The sequence below is a fragment of the Pseudonaja textilis genome, chromosome Z (assembly GCF_049901715.1).
Source record: "Pseudonaja textilis isolate UNSWEBS1 chromosome Z, rPseTex1.2, whole genome shotgun sequence".
NCBI classification, from domain to species: Eukaryota; Metazoa; Chordata; class Lepidosauria; order Squamata; family Elapidae; genus Pseudonaja; species Pseudonaja textilis.
Genome location: NC_142008.1, coordinates 127,718,125 through 127,741,736, shown reverse-complemented (window position 1 = coordinate 127,741,736; position 23,612 = coordinate 127,718,125). Strand labels below are relative to the sequence as shown.

The 23,612-nt window shown below is 42.5% G+C and overlaps 1 protein-coding gene across 1 annotated transcript; it reads right to left on the bottom strand.

The window, feature by feature from the left end:
* Nucleotides 1-8,152: 8,152 nt before the first annotated feature.
* On the bottom strand, nt 8,153-23,551 carry LOC113449988 (calcium release-activated calcium channel protein 1). The gene is given in 7 exon segments (XM_087917310.1): nt 8,153-8,185; nt 8,188-8,469; nt 8,471-8,572; nt 8,574-8,639; nt 8,641-8,677; nt 8,679-8,704; nt 22,914-23,551. Coding segments are annotated over 7 exon segments (801 nt in total). The 5' UTR covers nt 23,169-23,551.
* Nucleotides 23,552-23,612: the final 61 nt, after the last annotated feature.

Here is a 23,612-nt window from a genome sequence, read left to right as displayed (position 1 = left end):
TGCATGCAGAATTTGACCTGTTACCAGAAAATTTTTTGAAGCTTGGACAGCTCTAGAAAATATAAGTACTGAGAAAGATCATGTATTAAGCCAGAGATAATGATTGCTTTGCTTCTAAGCTTTCATGATTCATTCCATGTGCTTTCCTCAAACTAACTGAATATTCCCAGATATTCCTTCTCGCACTAATGCTCAAGGAGCCTATTGGACGCCTGTATATTAAATGCGTACGAATGCATATAGGAGGTAAAAGTCTAAGAACAGATTCTGCTTACCTGAAAATGATATTTACGCTTGCTTATTGTAACATGTATTTTCCAATATAGCAGTCACTGTGGCATGATGGTGGATAGCATTTTTGCGATTATAGTCGGTATTGTTTGCTACATTGATTTTAAAATATAAGTGCATATATTGCTCAATATGCCCTGTGAAAGTTACTTTTCCCTGGAAGGTTGTCCTATTACATTCCTTTATTCTTTCTCCAGCCAAGTGGCATGGAGGCTTGTATAATGTGGAGCAAAGTATGGGATTTTGATTAAAGACTAGATTTAGAATAATGTCAACCACCTCACTTAACTTTAAGATGGGTGTCCTGAAGGTGTTTTTCAAGAGGCAACTGGACTTTCTGGTTTTCTTGAAAATATTTTCGCTGCTCATCCCAGAAATTCTTCAGCTTCTTTAATAGGTGTGGACTTCAACCTCAAAAGAGCCTCTGGAGCTCACGGGAGGCTGTTTGCTTGGCCTTCCAGAGGCTTGAGAAAGCCTGGGAGCCTGGAGAGCAAAAATGCCTCCCCACCGGTAGTAAGGAGGCTGACAGGCCCGCCCACCATGTCATATATAGCTCACCCAGCAACCGGGCAGAGAACCAGTTGCTTAAATTTTTGAAGCCCACCCTTGATCACAAGGTTGGCCATATGGGGACCAAGCAAGCAGGAGATAGAAGTATTTGTATGCTTGTGGTATTTGAGCTCTTGAAGGAAAAACAGGCTATGAATAAGAAATTCTTTTTCTATGAACAAACTAAATTACTGTTGTGGGTTTAGAAGACATGGGAATTAAAATGGTGAAGCAATTTGTTCATTGCTAGAAACATACTGTATGAAGAAATTCCACCTAAAGTATTAACAAATCAGAGGACAGGCGCGAAATGGAAATAAGTGTTTGTATAAAAAAAAAAAAAATAGAAAGTGTTTTAAGAGAAAATAAGTTGATTGAGTAAAGGACAGGGAGAAATTAGTTTCCTATGGTTGAATTGAGTTTTTTTTACCTTAAGCCACCCAGAGTCACTTAGATAAGATGGATAGTATAAAAATGTGATTGATTAAAAAAAAAATTCTGGATTATTTGTAATTGTTCTTTAAGAGTTTCGGTATTCCTAATATAATAATAGTATATTTGGACTAGAAGAAAAAAATTGGCAATCTTTTTGCAGATTTTTCTGAAGGCCTGGACATTGCTTCTCTATATTTTAAGAAATTTAGATATCTTTTTTGAAATATTGAATAGCATCTATACCTCTGTTTTGAGCTTTATTGTTTATTAAACTAATAAGAGTTACTTTTTGGATGGATGGATGAATGGTAGGTAGATAGATAGATAGATATGACATGGATAGATAGATAGATGATAGATGAGATAGATAGATAAAAAATACAGTAATAAAATAAGTGCTTGATTACTCTTCTTCTTTCAAAACAAAGGAGCAAACATGAATAAATTCCTACAGCCTGGAACTTTTGGCCATTCAGAAAAACCTGGTTAACATCATTGGCTTTGCATACCTAGCTAAACTGTAAAGTTAGTAATTACTTTTCCTTACTTTTTAAATTTAAAAAGCATTTTAAAACTTTTTTCTCTAAATGTATTGACATCTAAGTATATTTAGTTGTGAATGGTGAATACAGTAGCATTCTAAAAATTTAGAATAATAAAGAAACCTACTTTTCATTAATTTACTAACCTTGAAAGTTCTTTGTGATGTAGTGCCTTTAAAGAAGTATCTCCATTTAATTCCTATTCTTCCTTATCAAAAGGGATGTAAATTGGGATTATAATTAATATAAGGTTAAAAAGTGTAATAAAAATATTTTTAACATTTGAACCAGAAAAATTGTAATGTGTTTGTGTATTTGATAAAAAAATCTGTGCCCATGTTCATACAGTGGAAACAGACATCTGATTTCATATTACTGTATCCTGCTTCCTACAAAGCTGCTTTATTTTTGAAATGTGGAGTGTATGTAGTATAAGCACTATTATTTCCCCACTAGATGCAGCGATACTGTTAAAATTTAGCTTCTGGCTGATCCTCAAAAGAGATGACTGACAGACAGAAATAGGATGGTTCCTCCTGGTTTTGGCTTCTATCTCTTCTCAGAAATAGTCCCCTTTCATCTAGTTTCTTATTACTGTAGTTTTCAAAGCCACATTTGTATTCACTTTAGCTGCATGATTTTATTGCATATGTAATGCTACAGCTTTAGAAAGGATGGCTAGTTATACACTGACAACCTGTTCCATAATTACAAGAATCTTTTTCTAAAATTGATTATGCTGAGTGAAATAATGGTTTGAAGTATTCAATACAGGGAGCCTGCTGAGAGAAGGTCTGGTTCTTCCTAATACTGGTTTGATTAGTTTCAAGCAGAATTCAATTTAGGTATTCCTGGAATTTCAAGGATGACAAAGTTTATTATGCAGTTATTCTGCACTGACCAAGCTTCATACATGCTACACTTGGGCTAAAGGGCATAGAGAATGGATGCGTAAAACCTCTTTGTCTCTTTTGAATGGTACAATTACAACAGGGTCTTCACCCAATGAAGCTCAAATAAGTACAGGTATCTTAAAGCAGCAATTTGGAAGCAGCAGCAAACAGGTTCAGGCTAAATACCAGTACCTTACTTGACAGAGTAGTAAAGAATATGAGTCCCAAGGTGGATTTGATTGTAATCAAGTTGATTTGATCATGATTTTTAAAGGGCAACTGTCATCCCTCTGTCCTTCAGCAGTTTTTTTCCTCTGACCTGACTAAGACTCACCGATAGTCCCAATATTGCAGAATATAAAGCAGGGGCATACCTACCACCCACTTTTGTATCTCTGTTAGTAGCAAAATTTCTCTTAACTGCCCACTGGTTCCACAGTAATGGTGATTTATAAAGTAGGGGACAAAACCACTACCACCCACCATGAAACTTGGAATCAGCAGAGCTAGTGGGCAGTAGGGACCAGGTTGACTACCACTGATATAAAGCCTCATGCTACATAACTAAGCTCCATTTCACAGTGCTGAATAAACTAAATTATTGTTATATCTTAAATAGAAATCTATCTTTAGATTTTTACTCAAAAGCATTTTATTAAAATACATTTGATAATAGCATTTTTAAAATCCAATTTTTAATTTTTTTTTAAAAAAAAGTCATTTATTTTTATCCACCCTGAAGATGACTACTATAAACATAAATAGGCAGGAATTATTACCTAAAAACAAAGGGGTTACAAAACACCATTTAAACAATGAGATAACATTTGGACAGTAGTTCAAAAGCAGTTTGTCCGTTATTCACTGAAGTCTAAGGAGATGGTGATATAGCACAGACCTGAAGATTATTATTATAGCCAATCTCAGCCAAATATAGTTTTAGCCTTCCTATGGAATTTATTTCCTTGTCTAATCTATTTAGTGGAACCACACATAGGTACTATGCCAAGACCCCTAGAGCAGAATTGATTGCCACAGCAAACTTTTCCTAATTTTTTTTTACAAAACGTTAGGAATAGCAGCTAGAGATGTATATACTTTAAAATTGTCATTGTTGACGAAGATTGACTCCTGGCCAATTTATTGTCATTATTTTCCTTGCAGGAACAGTAAGGATATGTGCGCGCAAAGCGCAAAAGCTTCACTGTAACCATGCAAATACATGCATTTGAACCAAGCCACAACGATCCTGAAGCATGGCATTCTCCTTCATCGGAATAAACTCTGTCAGCATCAATAGGCTGGTCAATACATGCGGCATAATGCAAAACTCGTGAGGTTAAGATATACGCATTTAACCACTTATCTGGCATGTGATTGTGTCAATGGCGAGTGTAATCCTAAATAATAATAATGGTAATCCACTGTGGGGTAATAAAGACAAATCAGGGCGTATAAAGAATAATGAGGGGAAATCATTATAAATACCGTAGTCCAGGAAACTTGGGTTAGATCCGACTTTATTTTATTTGCTTAACTATTGTCTTGGACTCTTCCTTGTGGAGGAAGGAATAAAAATAAGCTTTTGTATGTTGCCAAACACTGAAGTGAAGAGTGTCTTATTTTCCCGCATTTTGTGCCAAAGAGAAGTTGAGAATGTCATCCCTTTGCTTTCTTTCAGGGTGCTTTTGGCTTCCCTACCATAGAAACTTCCTCGTGGTTTCAGATCCAGATAACTCTTGAGATTAGCAAGATCAACTATATGTACAATCTGTATTTATATATGATGATGCAGTAGTTTCACTACCATGCGGCTCAAAATTGTATATTTCAACTTGAATTTCTAAGTGAATGCAGATAACACTATCTCTATGGTACTAAGTTTATATGTGATGCCTTTCCACTAATTTCAATAGAGGGCTTACTTTTTATGTACAGTTTTTAATAGATTCAAAATATATGCAAAAGGTTGGGATACCCTTCCAGTTGATTGACTACTATTTTTTTCTCCATACAATTTATATGGAATTGTTGAAATCAAGGATGAGATCTGCGCAAGAGATCAAGAACTTCTGATATAATTTTAAACAGCAGAGCAGAACCACAATTCAGAATATCCTGCTCTGCATAACTTCTTTTCATTAAACAGGCAGGTCAGAGTTCAATCAGTCCCAAATGCCTATTTAGAAGATTTATTAAGAGAGACCATCTATCTGGTCTCTTAAACTTTATTGGTACTAAGGCCAGGAAAAGTCCTTTAGGAATCTGATCTGGATTTTTTTTCCTGACAAGAGTAAGTTTGCATCCTATCCAACCCCAAATGCACATAACCATCAACAATAAAATATTTTGAGTATGTCTGCAGTACAGCAGTGACAGATGAAGGAGATGAGCACTCAATCCAGGTTCAGAATATATTTCAGCTATGCATGTCTCACTTTGGGTGACTCTTTCCTGAACATAATCTCATGTAATAAAAACTGAGCATGTCGAAGATGTGCACAAAATTAGGCTAAAGAATCCTTTGATGAGCTATATTTCTAAATGCAAGTGAAAACTATTAGAGGAAGTAATATGTACAGCTGGTAATCCTGGGAGTGACATTTAATTTCAATCTATTTTAATAATTCAGAAAGTTAGACAAACACTTCATTTTTTTCTTTAAAACATTTTATTTTTAAATATATATATAAACATGTCCCAATTAAGCAGCCGCATCATTCATTAATAGAAATACATGGTAAAAGCGTGTGCACCAAGCTCTTAATTGTGTACCCATTCACAAGTAAAAACTCTAGCCCTGCATTGTTAAGATGTAAAGCACATTTGCCCCTCAGGTAAGTTGGACTTACAAAACCCATGATCATACCAACTCAGAGTTAGGGAAGCTGTGCATTCAGAAGAAGCCAGGCTAGTCAAGGCTGGCTGTAAAAGTTAACTGTTTCCTCGAAAAATCGCTTTTTAAAGGCCAAGCTCTGAGATGTGGCACAAGTAATTGAGCTGGACCTGGTTAAGGCTAAATTAATTCATTTTTAAGGGGAAAGTAAAGCATTGCTTGATAGAAGAAAGTAGTAGCGGCTGTGCTTCCAATCTTTTAGCAGTATCCCCAGCCAGCTTCCATGCATTTTCTTCTCATTACTGCTGCGTGATCTAGCACTCTGCTTTTTCAAACCTCTTGGCAACTTTTAAGATGCACGGACTTCAAGCTCCCAGAACTGAAGAATTCACCCTCCCATGCAGGCTGGAGGATTCCTGGGGAATTGAGGTCCATGCATCTTAAGAGTTGCTGAGGTGAGAAACACTCAAACCTGCAGTTCCTGGGAATGTCAGATTGGGCTTTCTGTATGTCTAATTCTACTTTGACCCCCTCCCACATCTTCCCACACACGCACATCCTAAAGATGTATTTTTCTTCTCCAATAAAAAAACAGCTGGAAAATCTATGATAGACAAAGGATGTGTTATTTTTATCGATACACAAAATATATTTCCCATATTTCTAAAATTATTCCAACTACTTTTGCTCCCCACCCCCAAAAAAAGAGATGGGTCCATACTGTCCCCTGAATTCTGGAGGAAGCAGAACTCTTGAGGGAAAACATCTGAGCATTCCTGAAGAGAAGAACAGCAAGAAGACCGAAGGCTGAAACTGTTCGCTTCCCTGGGTTCAGCAGAAACCTGCTTCCACTGTGATTGGTTCCTTTGATAAAGACGCATATGTAATGCCTTTGCAATATAGTGGATTTGATAAAGAGCTGCTGTGATATGTTGTTTCTAACCTTACTTAAGACATAGTCTTCTAGAATGGCATTATCACAGAATCTCTTCAACCGCCCACTCTTGGTTCTTTTTCAAACACAAGATAAGATGCTAGTCCACATATGTGTAGGACAGGGAAGTTGAGGAAGAGGGAGAGGGAAGAATTCAGCCTGGTTTTTTAACGTTCAGTGCTCTTCCACCAAGGACTGAGACCAAATCTGTTCTTAAAAGAAAGTGCAAGAGGCAAGCAAATTCCTCCCCCTACCCATAAATTCCTAAAAATGGACTTAGATTTAACTTCTACCATACCCCCCAATAGTCTTCTTCCTCCTCTGAAAAAGGCTCCAAACAACGAAGCCATCTCCCAGTGGAGCCAAGCAGTCTGTTCTCACCCCCCATACTGTGTGCCTGACTTTGCCTCTATAAATAAGATCCCTGGGAGGGCTGCAAAAACAATTTATGGCTGAGGGCAAAGCACATATATGGGGATAATATGCATATCCCAGGAATTCCTGGATCAGAAGTCCAACTTTCTGTACCGACCCCCAACTCTGACAATGATCCAGAACTGATGCCAAGTTTCCATAGAGGTAAGCAAACAAGCATTTGAAGAATGGCATAGACTGCATGCAAGAGTTTGGTTACAGCACAGCATTCTCCATCCTAGTCTCTTCTAGAATGTGCTAGATCAAACTTTCTGCCTGGGAATGTGGGATTTTAGGGGTCCCAAGAAGAGGGGAAGGAACCAACTGGAAGAACTGGATTTACAATGCCGAATCAAAGATGCACGCACTTCCTAGCCTCTTGAGAATCAAGGCCAGGCCTTCTGGAGATGGCAGACGCTCCATCAAATTATTGATGGAAAGGTTTGGTTATCAGGGATATTTTCAGATTGTCCAACAAGCAGCAAGGGAGAACTGCACAATGAAAGCATGTGAAGGATGAGATCAGCTTGAGACCATCAGCTTCCACTAGAGGTTGACAAAGGGCTCTTTCTTGGGACCTAGCAGCTCTAACACCTGTTCAAAAGTTAGTCCAACCAATCTTGGTTGGTTGAACTCTACTACTCCATATGTATAAAGATGAGAAGAGAAGCAAAACGGACTGCAAATGAAGCATTCACTGCCCTGAACTTTTCAAACCCACTCCATTTTGAAATATCAGAAATAGCAAAGATCTTTTGATTGTCTTCTCAATGTACTGAACAAAGTTAAGAAATCTTGAGGATGAAGTGACCATCTCCACCTGGAGAGACCAAAAAACTGTCCTTTTCACCCTCCCCCATAACAACTGCCTCCTGTAAACATTTTACTGTATGATCAAGAAATCTGCCAAGCAGGGAAGTTCCTCAAGGGAAGCTTCCCTAGAATTTCGATCCTGCTTTTTAGGAACCCTTCCCGTTTCAATAGCAGCTCCTGGGCTTGAAAATTGCCCCCTAAAATCTAGACAAATGTTGTTGGACATTGGAGACTCTGGAAAGTGACATCAACATCACAGCTGGGGTTAAATTCCAACAGTGGCAGCAGATTACTAACAGTTTTTCCATCGAGACAAAATCAGGATACAACCGATAGCAGCGCCTTTCTCTCTCTAAAAAGATCACATCAGTTGCAGTTCAAGTGAGGCTGCCAACTCGGGCACACCACTTGCAGAGCCGTGGCTTCTCCGTCCGGGTAACTGATGCTACTTGATCTGGTTAAGTTCTTCCAGCTCTTTGCAGGTGCCCGATCAGTTTTGTGCCCCACCAAGGAACGGTAGAAATGCAAAGCAAAGATGATGAACACAACGCCAACTGGAACCATAATAATCACCGTGGAGGCCAAGTGGCAGTGCTCCAGCCAGAACTGCCGCCGTCTAGAGACTGTGGTGTTCCCATCATGGAGCCTTTCTCGGTGTGTGCAGCACTTCCTCCTGCTCGTCCCTATGTGCCGACTAGGCATAACTCTGACCCAGCAAATCAACACCACTTCAGTGAGGAACAGGAAGATGCCCAAGGCCGTGGGAGTAGCCCCAGGCCAGCTCAATATAGTGGTGCATTCGTCGTGGGGAGACTCGTTGACCGAATTGAAGGTTGTGGATGTTACTGGCAGCTTCGATATTGGGGCAAGATGCAGGTGCTGACCATAAGAGCGAAGAGATGGACGGCCACCAGCACTGTTGTGCAGGCACTGGAAGGCCACCAGTAGCTCCCAAGGGTAGTCATAGGTCTTCCAGTTGTACTTCCACCATGGCTACCTGGAGAAGGACAGATTGTTGTAACTTAGAAGAAAGCAACCACTGGAGGTCAAATCTTGATAAGAAAACTGCAGGGACTATTTCAGGAAGTTGCCAGAAGTTCAGGAGAAGTTCCACTGATCTTGGAGACATTATAAAAATTAAACAAGCAGAACAAACCACCTATTTTTGCCTTGAGGTATGGAGGCTAGATGGCTGGTTTTGCAAAAGCACTAGACTCCTGCCCCCGCTTCCCAACCCATATTTTTATTTCCATGAATGCAGGACAATAACTGTCATGCTTAGGAAGATTTTGAACCAACGAAATAACCAAATTGGTGCTTTGCTGTGCATTGCATGCAACTTCCCTTTCTTTATATATCTATTTTTAAAAGAAACCTCATAATAATACTCAAAGAAGCTTTATTGTAAACACAGCACAATTTGCCTAACATTTTTTTTAAACCCACCCTGCTTTGAACTCAAGAGGGCCCTCAGGAGCAAAGTTAGTTCTAATTCCCTGCTGTTTGCTCAGAAATAATTCCCTGCGAGATCAAGGAGTCCTCAGTACATCTGTTTGAAAGGGAGCTTCGATTCTTTCCAGAGAGCTGCACTGGCTTTGTAATGTTTTCTTTTCCAAACAATTAAAAGAAAAATGAAAAAACATAGCAAGAGCTGGAAGGGAAAACATGTTTCAAATCAGCAAGGCCAGCTACACACTCACACTGGTTCATACAGTTTATCGTCCCATGTCTAGATCTAAATCAGCCTTAACCTTTTAACCTTAACAACTTTGTTATTGGTGGATTTAGCCCCAGAATTTCCCAGCTAGTATGGTTGAACTGGGAATTCTGGGAGCTGAAGTCCACTGCCAACTTAAAAGTTAGCTGAGGTTTTCCTAGATTTCTTTTCAATCTGGTGCCATCCTGGTTTGATGGCCATCTCTAGCTACTGTAGCCTGGGGATAATAGGAGCTAAGTTAAACCACATCTGAATAGTCCACTTATTCAGGTGAGCATCTCTCTCTCCTCTCTTTCTGTTTCCTCTCTGTCTCCCCTCTTCTCTCTTTTCTCCTTCTCTCTTTGTGTCCTTCTCTCTCTTTCTCTCACTTTCTCTCTCATCCACATCTTTACATGAAGTCCTCAATGGGTTACAGGTAGCCTTTTGATTTACAATTTATTCAAAGTTACAACAGCACTGAAAAAAGTGACATGACCACTTTTCACACTTAACAACCATTGCAGCGCCCTCCATGATCATGGGATCAAAATTTTAGATGCCCAGAACTGACTCCTATTTATGACTGTAGCAACGTCCCAGAATTGTGTGATTTCCCCCTTTTTGTGACTTTATCACCAAGCCAATGGGGAAGTCAGATTTGCTTAACAACTGAGCTTATAACGTAACAATCCGCAGAGATTCACTTAATAACTCCGCATGAAAAGTCATAAATGGAGGAAAACCTACTTAAATGTCTCACTGAACAACAGAAATTTGGGGCTCAATTGTGGTGGTGAGTCAAGGGCTACTTGTATTAGCACGACCCTCGGCTATTGGCCCTCAGTTGTGCCCTTCCTGCAGGTGGAATGACTGAGGCCCAGAATCAAAACCTGCTGTTTTTAAGCTTCCTGCTGAGATGATGATCCCAATTCTCTACGAGTTGATTGGAACATGATGCAGAACAACAGTAAATAAATCCCACCGGTTGCGTTGCAGTTCTACCAACCCTGCAGAAATCTTCGCTGCAGAAAGAGGAGACCGTGTGCAATTTGTCCTGGCACTTGCCTCTACAGCCAAGTATGATCCATAGTGCCTCTTAAAGCTATTAATCCCCAACTTGGCACAGGAATATGCTGCTTGAAGAAAAGTGGGGGAGGGCAGCGTCCCATATTCTGGTCTGACTGGTTATAGCTCCAGCTTTGGCTTAAGTTCCAGTTCCTTGGCAGTTTCCCCAGATAATTTGGGGGGTGGGCAAGAAGAGGGAGATGGAAGGGGAGGCTGGCTTTAAGCCCCAGCAAAATGGCTCCCTCCATCTGATTCAACACCTTCTGGCAGATGAGAAAACAGTTTTATAAAGTTCTTGAAAAGGGGAGCCTCTCCAGATCCACAAAAGGAAGCATCTCCAAGCACTTTGGTGGGTCTCCCAACAAGAAGGGGGTTAATATGTCCCAGGAAAGCACCCAACTGGAAGCCATGAATCACGTTACTGGAGAGGAGGGGGAAGAAAGGCAAGAGGTGGGCAGTTTATTTTCCAAAAGTGGGCCAGAGTTAAATGAAGTGGTGACAGTTCGTTGGCTGAAAGTTTGACAAAGTAACACGTGCTGCCCGGGGATAAATAAGAAGACTTGAAGGAGGTGGTAGAGGACACCGACTTCATGCACAGTTCCAGGGTTGGAACATCCAGCTCTAGATTTTTAATGGTGCCCTCCCCAAATCCTAAGATTAAAAAACGGGCTGGGTTCCAAACCCCAATTCGGTGTCCCTTCTACTTCCTGCTTTGCAAGAGAAAAAGGGAGCCAAAGAAAGGGATCTCCCCACTTAGGAAATGCATAGCCGCTTCCGCTTAAATGTTGGGTGAAAGTACAGGTAGTCCTTCTTGACTTACATCAGTTCATTTAGTGACCGTTCAAAGTTATTCCCCATGATCACGTGATTAAAATTCAGATGCTTGGCAAGGAGTTCATGCTTAGGACCTGTTGTGGTTTGCCGGCAGACAGCAGCAGAATTGGACAGTGGGGAAGAACGGGGATCAGTCCGGGAGTCTGGAGAGGACTCAGACAAGGCTCCTGCATCCAATGCCGAGATGAGGCCAGGACCATCTGAGAGTGAGTGCTGCCTCTGGAGCCTTCAGAGTCTGGCAGCAGCGAGGCAGAGAAACAAGGGGAGCCTGTTCCCAGTGTGTGTGTATGCGCAGAGCTGCTAAAAGGCGAGAGCAGCTGAAACAAAAGAGGTGACTTGGGAGTAAGGCTGGGAAGTGATTGCCCCTCCCATAAGGTATAAAGGACAAGCAAAGATGATGAAACCTTTGCAGGAAGCAAAGTCGTTCATTCAATTCAAATTCATTCTTGAAGCTCTTTGTACTTCGGTTGCTGTTTTTTTCCAGCTCATTTGATACTTCTGTTATTGGCAGCACTTCATGGAAGAGAAAGGTGGGTGCTTATCTTGAGGGACTGTTTGAAAATTCATTACCGGCTGGGAATGAAAACAATTCCCAACGTTGCAATAAAATAAGTCTTGTTTTTAAAATAAATGTGTGCGTAATTATGGTTTAGGAAGCCTTGGTCAGAACAGACCATTGCATGTCCTAAGGTCATGTGATTCCCTTTAAACCTTCTGAAAATGGGGAAGCCAGATTCACTTAACAACTGGATCACTAACTTATCAACTACAGTGATTCACTTAACTGTGGCAAAAAGGTCGTAAAATGGGGCAAACTTACTTAACAAATGTCTCACTTAACAACAAAAATTTCAATTGTAGTTGTACGTTGTAAACTACCTGTAATGATATCAGAAGACGAGTGTTTCTCAACCTGAGCCACTTAAGATGGGTGGATTTCAATTCCCAGAATTCATGCCAGCTGGGGAATCCTGGGAGTTGAAGTCCACCCATCTTAAAGTGGCTCAGGTTGAAAAATGCTACGCTAGATTTTCCTTCTAAGAATTTTAAAACCTGGGCCTTGGGCTGCCTATCATGTTTTAAGAACGACCCAGATAACCATCTCATCAGTAGGCTGCGGTTTAGCTTTGCCAAGTTTATTAAGATGTTCCATTCTCAGAGCAATTGGGGTTTGCAATTCAGATCCCAGAAGGACTTTGACAAACATTCCAATTTTGTCATTCCAATTTCCTGCAAACCCTGGTGGGCCTCCTGCCAGCAGCCGCTCTATTCCCAGAGACCAAAAAGCTGCCTCATATTTCCCTCATTTCTATTTTTTGCAATTGGTTTTAAAGATACAATCCTATTTTCTGAAGCCCAGGGCAGACCAAATTTTATAACCCTATCTCAGATGAAACTGCCTTGTTAAAAAAATAAAGATAGTTTCCTTGACTTACGGCCACAATTGAGGCCAATTTTTTGTTACTAAACGAGACAGTCGCTAAGTGAGTTTTGCCCCATTTTACCAGCTTTCTCGCCACAGCAGTTAAAAGTGAATCATAGCAGTTTTTAAGTCAGTAACACTGTTATTAAGTGAATCTGGCTTCCTCATGGACTTTGCTTGTCACAAGGTCACCATGGGTGATCATTCGACCCTCTTAAATATGAACCAATTGCTGAGCATCCGAATTTTGGTCACATGATCATGGGGATGCTGCAACAGTCATAAGTGTGAAAAAAGGTCATAAGTCACTTTTTCAGTTGTGACTTTGAACAGTCACTGAACTAATGGTTATAAATCAAGGACTATTAGATGTTCTTTCAGGATCACCATATATGGTCCCATTAAAACCCTAAGCGTCCTAGCATACCTCCAGGTATGTAGAATCTGCTGAGACATACTATTTCTGAAGAGAAGGACTGGGGTGACATGATTAGCAGTGTTACAATATCTCAGGGGCTGCCACAAAGAAGAGGGAGTCAAGCTATTCTCCAAAGCATTTGAGGGCAGGACAAGAAGCAATGGGTGTAAACTAATCAAGGAGAGAAGCAACCGAGAACTAAGGAGGAATTTCCTGACAGAACAATTGATCAGTGGAACAACTTGCCTCCAGAAGTTGTGAATGCTCCAACACTGGATGTTTTTAAAAAGATGTTGGATCACAAATTTGTCTGAAGTGGTGTAGGGTTTCCTGCCTAGGCAGGAGGTTGGACTAGAAGACCTCCAAGGTCCCTTCCAACTCTGTTATTCTGACTATACTAGGAGACATTATTTCTTCAAAATTAAGTCCTGCAGGCTAACCTAATTTCAAAGTCTGTAAGGGGTGGTTTCTTTCTAATTCTGAGCCTTAGCAATTTTAAGAGATGTGGACTTCAAGACCCAGAATTCCTCAGCCAGCATGCTGCTCGCTGAGGAATTATGGGAGGTGAAGTCCGCATCTCTTAAAGTTTCCAAGACAGAGAGCCACTGCTTAAACATATACAAATTGGAACTTTGGCAGAGGAACTACTACAGCTGGCTTGAACCAAAATGAAATGAGAATTTACAGTATTTTCCCCTTTCTTAAAATGCCACTTCCCCCAATTAAATGATGTTTTGGGAGGGGAAAAACATACACAACTTCCAAAACAGAAATTGTTGATTCTGGAACAGGCCTTGAGACTGGTTCAACATTCAGATGCCTGAGCTCCCCTGTTGTTTTGGTTTCCAGCAACTAAGATCACACAGTTTTTGCTTTAGGATCTGGCAAAGAATACGGCAAGGCTTCCGTAGAGTTGTTTGATCTCACCCTTCCTGCAAGAAATTATGGGTGGCATCCAATGACCCACCTGCACTTTGCAATCCCAAACAACAACCCAATGGGATACTTTAGGCTGACCTGAATGTCAAACTCCAGATCGCTCAGCTGCCCTTGCGGCTGGATTTGGACTCATTACAAATTCAGAACTGGTTACGAGATGAGCAGCTATAATAATACGATAAATAAATAAATACATACATACATACATACATACATACATACATACATACATACAGTTGGTCAGCAACCCAACCAGTCAAAACTCTCAGCTTTATCCGATGGGAGCAACTTCTGGATGTACAGACTTCAATTCCCAGAATTCCCCCATGAGCAGGGCTATTCCTGAGAATTCTGGGAGGTGAAGCCCCCATATTTGGAGGGCATTAAGACTGGGAAAAGGCTGCTCTACCTGCTGTCTCTCACTGTCTGTGACGAAAATAAAGCAATGCTTTATTAAAAACTAATCTGATGAAGCTACTCGGGATCACTATATGGGTGAAAGAAAATGTGTTGGATGCAAGGCTCTTTTGAAGCACATTCACACACACACACACACACACACACACACACACACACACACTCTTAATTAAAATAATTCAAATTCCTTAATAGGATCTATGCAGTAACATAAAACTCAGCAGTTTAAATAATAAATATTTAACACACATATGCGTGTATATAGCATGTCTATATGTGTATTGTGTATGTGTATGCTTTTTAGAACAGGTAACAGAATTTCATTTTTAATGTGTGCCCGTGTGCCCACAGAAAAAAAATGACAATACATTTTATCTTATCTATACACATAAAGTATATGCATACATATGCGCCCACACACAGAGTTCTTGAATTACAACCATTCATTGAATGACCCTTTGAAGTTACAGCAGCACTCAAAAAAAAATTGACATTGCGTGGAACTCATTTAAATTCTGGTCTCAATGGGGTCATAAGTCAAGGACTACAGGTACTCAAGCATATCTGGAATCCCCCAGCTAGTTTTGTAGCTAAAAGAGACCAGTTGGGTTGCTTAAGAATTGCAGCCTAAATCCATCAGAAGAGCATCAGGTTAAGGGGAGCCATTCTAGGAAACAGTATTCCAAATCCAGCAAATGGATTGAGAAGGCTGTGCCCCCAGTTGCTGGGGAAAGCAAGGTGCAGGAGTTAACAGGCAACCTCGTAGTTAGCAGATGGCAGCTTAGAGATTGGTTGATGAAGATTCTCAGTAATCCAGGTAAGGTTGCCTGAATGTTGAGTCACGCCAATTTCTTTTCTTGTTGGTTCAAAATGTTTCTCCGCTTTTCCAAGTAGCTTCCCTAGCCTGAACAAGTTGATTGTGGGGGGGACGGGACCTCACAGATGTCCTCCAGGGTAAGAAATGAAACCTCCCTAGTGGACACGTATGGGGGTCACCTAGCCAACTTGTTCAGGCTGAAGATGCTACTTGAATAAGCAGCAAAATGTACAAACCAACAAGAAAAGAACTCCAGTTGCCCTGACTCAGCTACCTGATGAGATTAGAGATTCTTAGCAGCCAAATTTGGCTCCTCTGGCCAAGGATACTGTGTCGTCCAAGAAATCTACCTATATCTAATCAAAATCTGATGCGTGAGATGGTAGTGGAGATGGGTGCAACCCAGGATTTCAGGAAGAGAAGCAAATACAAGATCATCGAATCCAGGAAGCAAATAATTGATTGGGTGGTGGAAATCCAGACACATCCCTGAGATACCACTGGAGAGGAGAAGACACATCAAAGGTTTTATCAGCAAGACTGTTTCTGTTTCCATGGCCTCCTAGGAAGAGCATCACAGCAAGCCACCACATGCCTCTCACCAGCCGAAGGTGTGGCTGCAAGAGATGTATCTTCACCCTGCCTGTAGATCTGAAGAAAAGAGGAAATTCCCCCCTCTACTAAAACAGCCAGAGAATTAAGACATGCTGTGCTGGCTGGGTTGTGAATATCTTTTCAAAGCCACCTTTGATCTAGGAATTATTTTTAAGGGGTGGGGAAGGAAATCTAACAGCAAGTTTTTTCCCTTCCATACAACCATGTCCAGTTTTTCTGCAGGATGTTTGGCAAGGTTTTTCAGAAGGTTTGCTGTTTCCTCCTCCTTCAGGTTGAGAGAAAATGATTGGATCAAGAGGTCCCCTACCTGGCTTTGTATCAGGGGTGGGCTTCAAAAATTTTAGCAATGGGTTCTCTGCCAGGTTGCTGGGTGGGCGTGGCCATGGCAGGTGTGGCCTAGTCTGCCTCCTGCACCATGGTGGCAGGGAGGGGGTGTTTTTGCCCTCCTCGGGCTCTGAAGGCAGCTTTCCTGGTGTCACCAAATAGGTCCTCTGCGAGGGTGAAAATGGCCTCCCTCAGCTCTGGAGGCTCTTTGGAAGCCAGAAACGGGCCCATTTCCGGCCTTCCCAAACTTCCGAGAGGCCCATTTTTCACCCTCCCTGAGCCTCCATGCGTTCCTTGCACTTACCTGCATCCAAAATGGGCTTTGTGGGGTCTCCTGGGAGGGGCAGAGTGGGTGGGGCGGGGCCAGCCAGGAGTGGGATTTGGGGGTTCTCCAAACTGAATGGAATCTTAGCGAGGGGCTCTCCTGAACCCCCAGCAGCCCACCCCAATTGTACCTAAGGTAGGATTAGAACTCATAGTCTGGTTTCTAGCCAGATGCCTTAATCACTAGACTAGACCAAACAGCACATTACCTTTGACCATATATGGAGTGTAACCATCTCTGAGCACACAAAGAACACAATTCCCTTCTGAACAACATAAATTCTCTTTCTCGGGGTTGCATCATTCCAAAGCCTCTGTGCATTTAAAAATAAAACATAGCCACACTCATGTTTTTGCCAGCAATGAAGTATTTTCTGTTCTAGCAGGATTGATAAATTAAATCTGTCCAGCTGCCCATCCAGTTAGAATCAATATGTTAGAACCATATTTAAGACTTCAGGAGAAACTGCCTGACTGCTGAGAAAATAAAAATATTTTACCCCAAGGGGTATATGTAATTAATTAACTGTGGCCCAATTATGGCTTTTTAACTATCACCGCCAAATTAGAGGCATTCTCAATTCTGAGAAAGCTGAGTAAGATTCCAAGACCTGGAAGAAAAACTAGAAAGTTGGTTAAAATGTGGACAAAAATACAGTTTTATTTCCTTGAAATGTTTTCACATCTGTACAAATTCCTTTTCTCCAGTTTTGTCACTGTAATCACCTATTTGGTGACACCAGGAAAGCTGTTTCCTAGTCTCCATAATTACCATTTATTTCCCAGGACAGTACAACCGTCATAAATATGAACCAGTTGCCAAGCATTTGAATTAAGCATGTGACCATGGGGGTGCTGTAGCGGTCGTTAAGTATAAAAAAAACAATTGTAAGTCGCTTTTTCAGTGTCGTAACTTTAAAGGTTCACAAATTGAACTGTTGTAAGTTGAGGACTACCTGTGCTGGAAAAGAAAATCAAAGATTCTTTGAGGGAAGAATAACACAGGAAACAGTTGTGTTCTAGTTAGACTTGTTTCAGAATTAGAATGGAATGGAATGGAATAGAATAGAATAGGAAATAGAAATAGAATAGGAAACAGAAATAGAAATAGCAGAAATAGAATAGAAATAATAGAATAATGGAAACAATAGAAACAGAAAATATGGAATGGAACAGAACAGAATTGAGCAGAACAGAAATAGAATAACAGAGTTGGAAGGGACCTTGGAGGTCTTCTAGTCCAGCCCCCTGCTTAGGCAGGAAACGCCATATCATTTCAGACAAATGGTTGTCCAATCTCTTCTTAAAAACTTCCTGTGTTCATCTACCAGTTGAAACGGGTAGGGTAAATGGCAATCCATTCAGCTAGCATTCTAGCACTCTAAAGCAGGGGTCTTCAAACTGGACAGCTTTAAGATTTATGGACTAACTCCCAGAATTCCTCCTCCAGTCATGTTAGCTCAGGAATTCTGGGAGTTGAAGTCCACAAGTCTTAAACTTGCCAAGTTTGAAGACCCTTGCTCTAAAGCAACTTTTCCATCATTTGGGTTCCCAATGAATGTGGCAGGTGAACTAGGAACTCAAAGTCCTGTGATTCATTTCCTTCATCTGCCATGCAGCTCAACGATTGATCGATCGATCGTAATCAGGCTGTGTCATTAAACACAGTGAAAAGCTGATTGCCTCAGGCAGCAGGTGATAGCAGGGATAGCAATGGCAGCCTTCCTCCAGGTGTTCTCCTTATCGCCTCAAGCTTTCCCTTCTGCTGGAACCCAAAGCTCTGCTTCATATCAAGCCTTCTTTATGGCCTGCTAAATTAGCCTTCTGTGTTGGGTGTGGCCCCAAATGCGGAAATGTCTGCATATCTGGCTTGGAGAAAGGAAGCTTCTAATTTTTTCTTCAGGCCACCTCTGTCTTGATCACCACATTATAAAAAAAAAGAATCTGGAAAAAGTGCAGAGAAGAGCAACGAAGATGATGAAGGGCCTGGAAACTAAAACATGCTGCAGGAATTGATATGGATAAGTATAGAGAGAGAAAAGGAACAGGGGAGACAAGATAGCAGTGTTCCAATATTTGAGGGGCTCCCACAAAGAAGAGGGGGAGGGCAACTTATTTTCCAAAGCCCCTGAGGGCAGGACAAGAAACAATGGATGGAAACTAATCAAGGAGAGAAGCAACCTGGGATTAAGGAGAAATTTCCTGTTAGAACAATTAGACAATCAGTAGAACGGCTTGTTTCCAGAAGTTAATGTTCCAACACTGGAGGTTTGGACAGCTGTTTGTCTGAAATGGTATAGGGTTTCCTGCCCAAGCAGGGGTTGGACTAGAAGACCTCCAAGGTCCCTTCCAACTCTGTTATTCTGACTATACCAGGAGACCCATACCTAGCTAGAAACTTGAGAACAATTAACCAGTGATACAATTCTAATTCTAAGATAGAAGAGGCTGGACTATCATTTTTCTGAAACAGTGTAGGGCAGGGTCTCCTTTTTGAGCAGAGGGTTTGTCTAGAAGACCTCCAAGGTCCCTTCCAGCTCTATTCTCTGGCCTCATTTCTCCATCTAACCCACCTAATAAGACTATTGAAAACAAAGCAGTGGGTGGAAAACCTTATTGGTGAATCCGAGTCCTAATGGAAGGTAAAAAGAAGGAAAGGAGGGACAAAGGTAAATTAAAATTATACGTTAAACTGAAATGGGGGCAAAATATATGTTGTACGAGGGCCTTAGGCAAAAGATTCTCTGATGTCTATATTTTATTTATTTGCAAAACATATTGGCCGACCTTCTTACCACAAGGTACCTCCGGGTGGCTTACAATCTTAAAAAATATAAAAACTATGCAAACCTAAAAGACAGAAATGAAATACTGTATTTATAGGCCAGAGATACCAATCCCACATATAGGTAATCCTCAACTTATGACCACAATTGAGCCCAAACTTTCTGTTGGTTAAGTGAGATGTTTGTTAAGTGAGCTTTGCCCCATTTTACAACCTTTCTTGCCTTGTTAAGTGAATCACCGCAATTGATAAGTTACCAATCTGGTTGTTAAGTGAATCTGGCTACCCTGTTGACTTTGCTTGTCAGAAGGTCACAGAAAATGATCATGTGATCATATGATCCTGGGATCCAAAGTTCATGAATATAAACCAGTTGCCAAGCATCTGAATGTTGACCAAGTGACCATGGGGGTGTTGCAAAGGTTGTAACTCTGACCGCTGGTCATAAGTCACTTTTTTCAGTGCCCTTGTAACTTTGCACAGTTACTAAATGAACTGTTGTACATCGAGGACTGCCTTTACTCTCAGAAGGCGCAGAATAACCGCTGCTAGAGTGCCAAGACAGTTGGACAATGGACGGGTTGCAGGGGGGGGAACTCTCTGTACAGCTAGTCCTCAACTTACAACCATTCATTTAGTAACCGTCCAAAGTTACAATAACACTGTAAGAATGACTTATGACCAGTCCTTGCATTTACAACCATTTACACCTCCAAAGTCACATGATCAAAACTCAGGCACTTGACAATCCACATTTATTTACAATAGTTGCAGCATCCTGGGTTAATGCGATCGCCACAAGCAACCATCCCAGCCAGCTTTAGACTGGCAAAAGCAACAGGGGAAGCCAGATTCGCTTAATGACTGCATGACTCGCTTTACAACTGCAGTCATTCACTTTATAACTGAATGCAAAAGAAAGAAAAAGTTTCAGCAAATTAGCTCTTCTCTTTTTAAAAAGTCTTTTGTGGCAGCTCCAAATCGATCAGCTTTTGGCTCTGAGGGGTGGGGAAGGAGCAGAAAAGAGAAGGCAAAATGGCGGGGCCTTCATCAGGGTGGCATGGTGGTGAATTTCCTAGCGTGATTTTGAAGTCAGTTTATCCATTTTCCTTTTTTGTTTTTGAAAACAAAGTAAGGCCTACTTTAGAGTTTGTAAATAAAGCCAGGGGGTCTCAAAAGGTAGAGAAAATTAAAGCCCTTTACAGTTGCAGTGTTCTACCAGCACATTTATATAGTTGTATCCCTCTTTGGTTATTTTTACAAATGAGTCAAAGCAGCAAACAAATGAACACACCTTCCCTATTTTTCACACAGTCACAACCCTGTGAGGTGGGTCAGGCTGAGAGAGAGAGAGAGAGAGAGAGGGACTGGCTCAAAGTCACTCGCTTTCATGGCTAAGGTAGGACTTGAACTCACTACTTTCTAGCCTGTAGCCTTTACCACAAGACCAAACTGGCTCTTGGGTGGTTTTTTTATACCGTTTCTTGAATTTCACATGCTTTTAAACTAGGGCAAGTTGCCCAGAGCTATGAATTTGAGAGAAGTGGCCTCATATATTGAAATAATAAATACAGTATAGAGAAAGGTTTGGCTGACTTCTTTAGGCACCCCTACTTTACAAAGAGACGCAGGCAGACTATGTACACGAAGATAGCCTTTTCCCAAGCAGAATGTTCTTGGTTGTTTTGGACTACAATGCCCCTCATTTTAACCAGCTGTATTGTGGACCCTGGGATCTGCACTCCAAAACTTTTTGAAAAGCATGCCTGGGTTGGGAAAAGTCGGAAAGGAGTCTTGGAAGCTGCACATGACAAACACTCCTATCCCAGAGCCAAGTTTTAAGGCGATGTTAAGTCAACCTCGGATACTTTAATGCGTGTGGACTTCAATTCCCAGAATTCCCCAGCCAGCATAGCTGGCTGGGGGATTCTGGGAATTGAAGTCTGCAGGTCTTAAGGTGGCAGAGTTGGACACAATGTTTTATGGCTTGGAGATGCCACAAGGCTGCTTGGGAGGGGAACCGTTGGGCTGAGCCACGAAGGTAAAGGTAAAGATTCCCCTCACACATACGTGCCAGTCGTTTCCAGCTCCAGGGGGCAGTGTTCATTTCTGTTACAAAGCCGAAGAGCCAGCGCTGTCCAAAGACGTCTCCGTAGGCAGGTGGCCGTCATGACTAAATGCCGAAGGCGCACAGAGCGCTGTTACCTTCCCACAGTGGTCCCTATTTTTCTACTTGCATTTTTACATGCTTTCAAACGGCTAGGTTAGCAGAGGCTGAGACAAGTAATGGGAGCTCACTCCATTACACAGTGCTAGGGATTCGAACTGCCAAACTGCCGACCTTTCTGATCGAAACACACCTCCAACTTTGCATCCTTTTGGGAGAAGAAAGCATAGATCCAGAGAGATACAGAGCTTGCTTTGTTGTTTAAGATTAACCAATCTTGGAATGATCTGCTTGGGTCAGATAAAAATTGCACTGACTTTTGTAAAATTAGATAGGGGTCACCCTAGGCATTTAATCTCTGGCCTTTTTCTGGAAGTAAAAGAAAAATTTCCTGCAACGCCACGGACCACCGAAGGAAAAGCAACGGGAGGGTGCTATCTGGGTTGGGAAGGAGTTTCCCCGCTTCCTTTTGCAGGAAATAGGGAACATATGAAATAGGAGCCTTGTGCCTGCATTTTCTGTGAGCAGCACCTACAGTAATCCTTGACTTACAACAGCTCATATAATGACCGTTTGAAGTTACCACATCACTAAAAAAAGTGATATGACCATTTTTCACACTTGAAACCATGACCATCCCCAGAGCCAAGTGATCAAAATTCAGATGCATGGCAACTGACTCATACTTATAACGGTTGCCATATCCCAGGGTCACGTGATGACTTTTTGCGACCTTTTGACAAGCAAAGTCAACAGGGGATTCTTGTTTCACTTAACAACCGGTTACTAATTTAACAAGCACAATGAGTGATTTGCTTAACAACTGCGGCAAGAAAGGACGTCAAATGGGCCGAAACCTCCTTGGCAACTATCTCACTTAGCAATAGAAATTTTGGGCTCAGTTGTGGTCGTAACTCGAGGACTACCTGTATTTATGACAGGTTTCGGTATCTCAGGGTCACGTGACCCCTTTTGCGACCTTCTGACAAGCAAAACCAACAGGGAATTCAGATTCACTTAACGACCAGGTTACCAATTTAACAAGTGCAGTGAGTGATTCTAGGCAGCCACTAGTCTGAAACTGTCTAGGATCCCCTGCTTGGACTAGAAGACCTCCAAGGTCCCTTTCAGCTCTGTTCTGATCAATTGATCGATTGATTCGCTTAACAACTGCGGCAAGAAAGGATGTAAAATGGGACAAATGTCACCTAAATGTCTCAGTTATGGTCTTAACACAACCTAAACTTCTCTCCCATGTGCCCGCCAGGCACATGGGCGAGGGCAGCGCGGACCACCGGGTAGAGCGAGCCCAGCCTCCCACCTGCCCACCCCCGCCGGGTCTTCCGGACGGCAGGCGCTTCCCTCCTGTCTCCCCAACTCACCATGGCAAAGCCGGAGAGCAGAGCCGAAGTGCGGCTGGAGGCTTTCAGCTTGGCCCGGCTGAGATAAAGCCGCCGCCAGTTCAGAGCGTGCAGCGAGTGCTGGTTGGCGCTCATCAGCTCCAGGTAACTTCGCCGGACGAACTCCCGGTAAGTGGCGGAGACGCCCAGCGGCTCCGACGACTCGGGGTTCAGCGGCTCCCGTTCCCCCTCCGCGCCCTCGCCCTCCGGCGCTTCGGCTCCCCCGCCGGGTTTCATCGGAGCTGCAGAAAAAGGCGGGCGGGCGGGCGGGCGGCTGGCAAGCACCGAGGGGCGGCAGGCAGGGACGCGCCCGCCTCTGCCCACCGGGCCGAGCAAGCGGGACCCGGACCAATCCCGCGGGGAAAGCGAGCCGAGCGCGCGGACCGGGAGGAGAAGCGCGGGGTCCGCGGAGACGGTTCACCTTCTGGGCGAGGCCAGAAGCGAAGGGACGGAGGACACGGGTGAGCGAGGAACCGGGCCGGATCCCGAAGGATCGGAACCGGCGGAGAGCGCCCGAAAACCGGCGGGGAAAGGAGGGGAGATTCCGCCGAGGAAAGCGAAGCCCTGACGCGGATCGGCGCCGGGGGAAAAGTTGCGATTCGCTCACGGGCGGCTGCGTTGCTGGGTGGGGCGAGCGAGGGAGGAGGGAGGGAGGCCGGACCGACAGACGGGGCGGGCGGG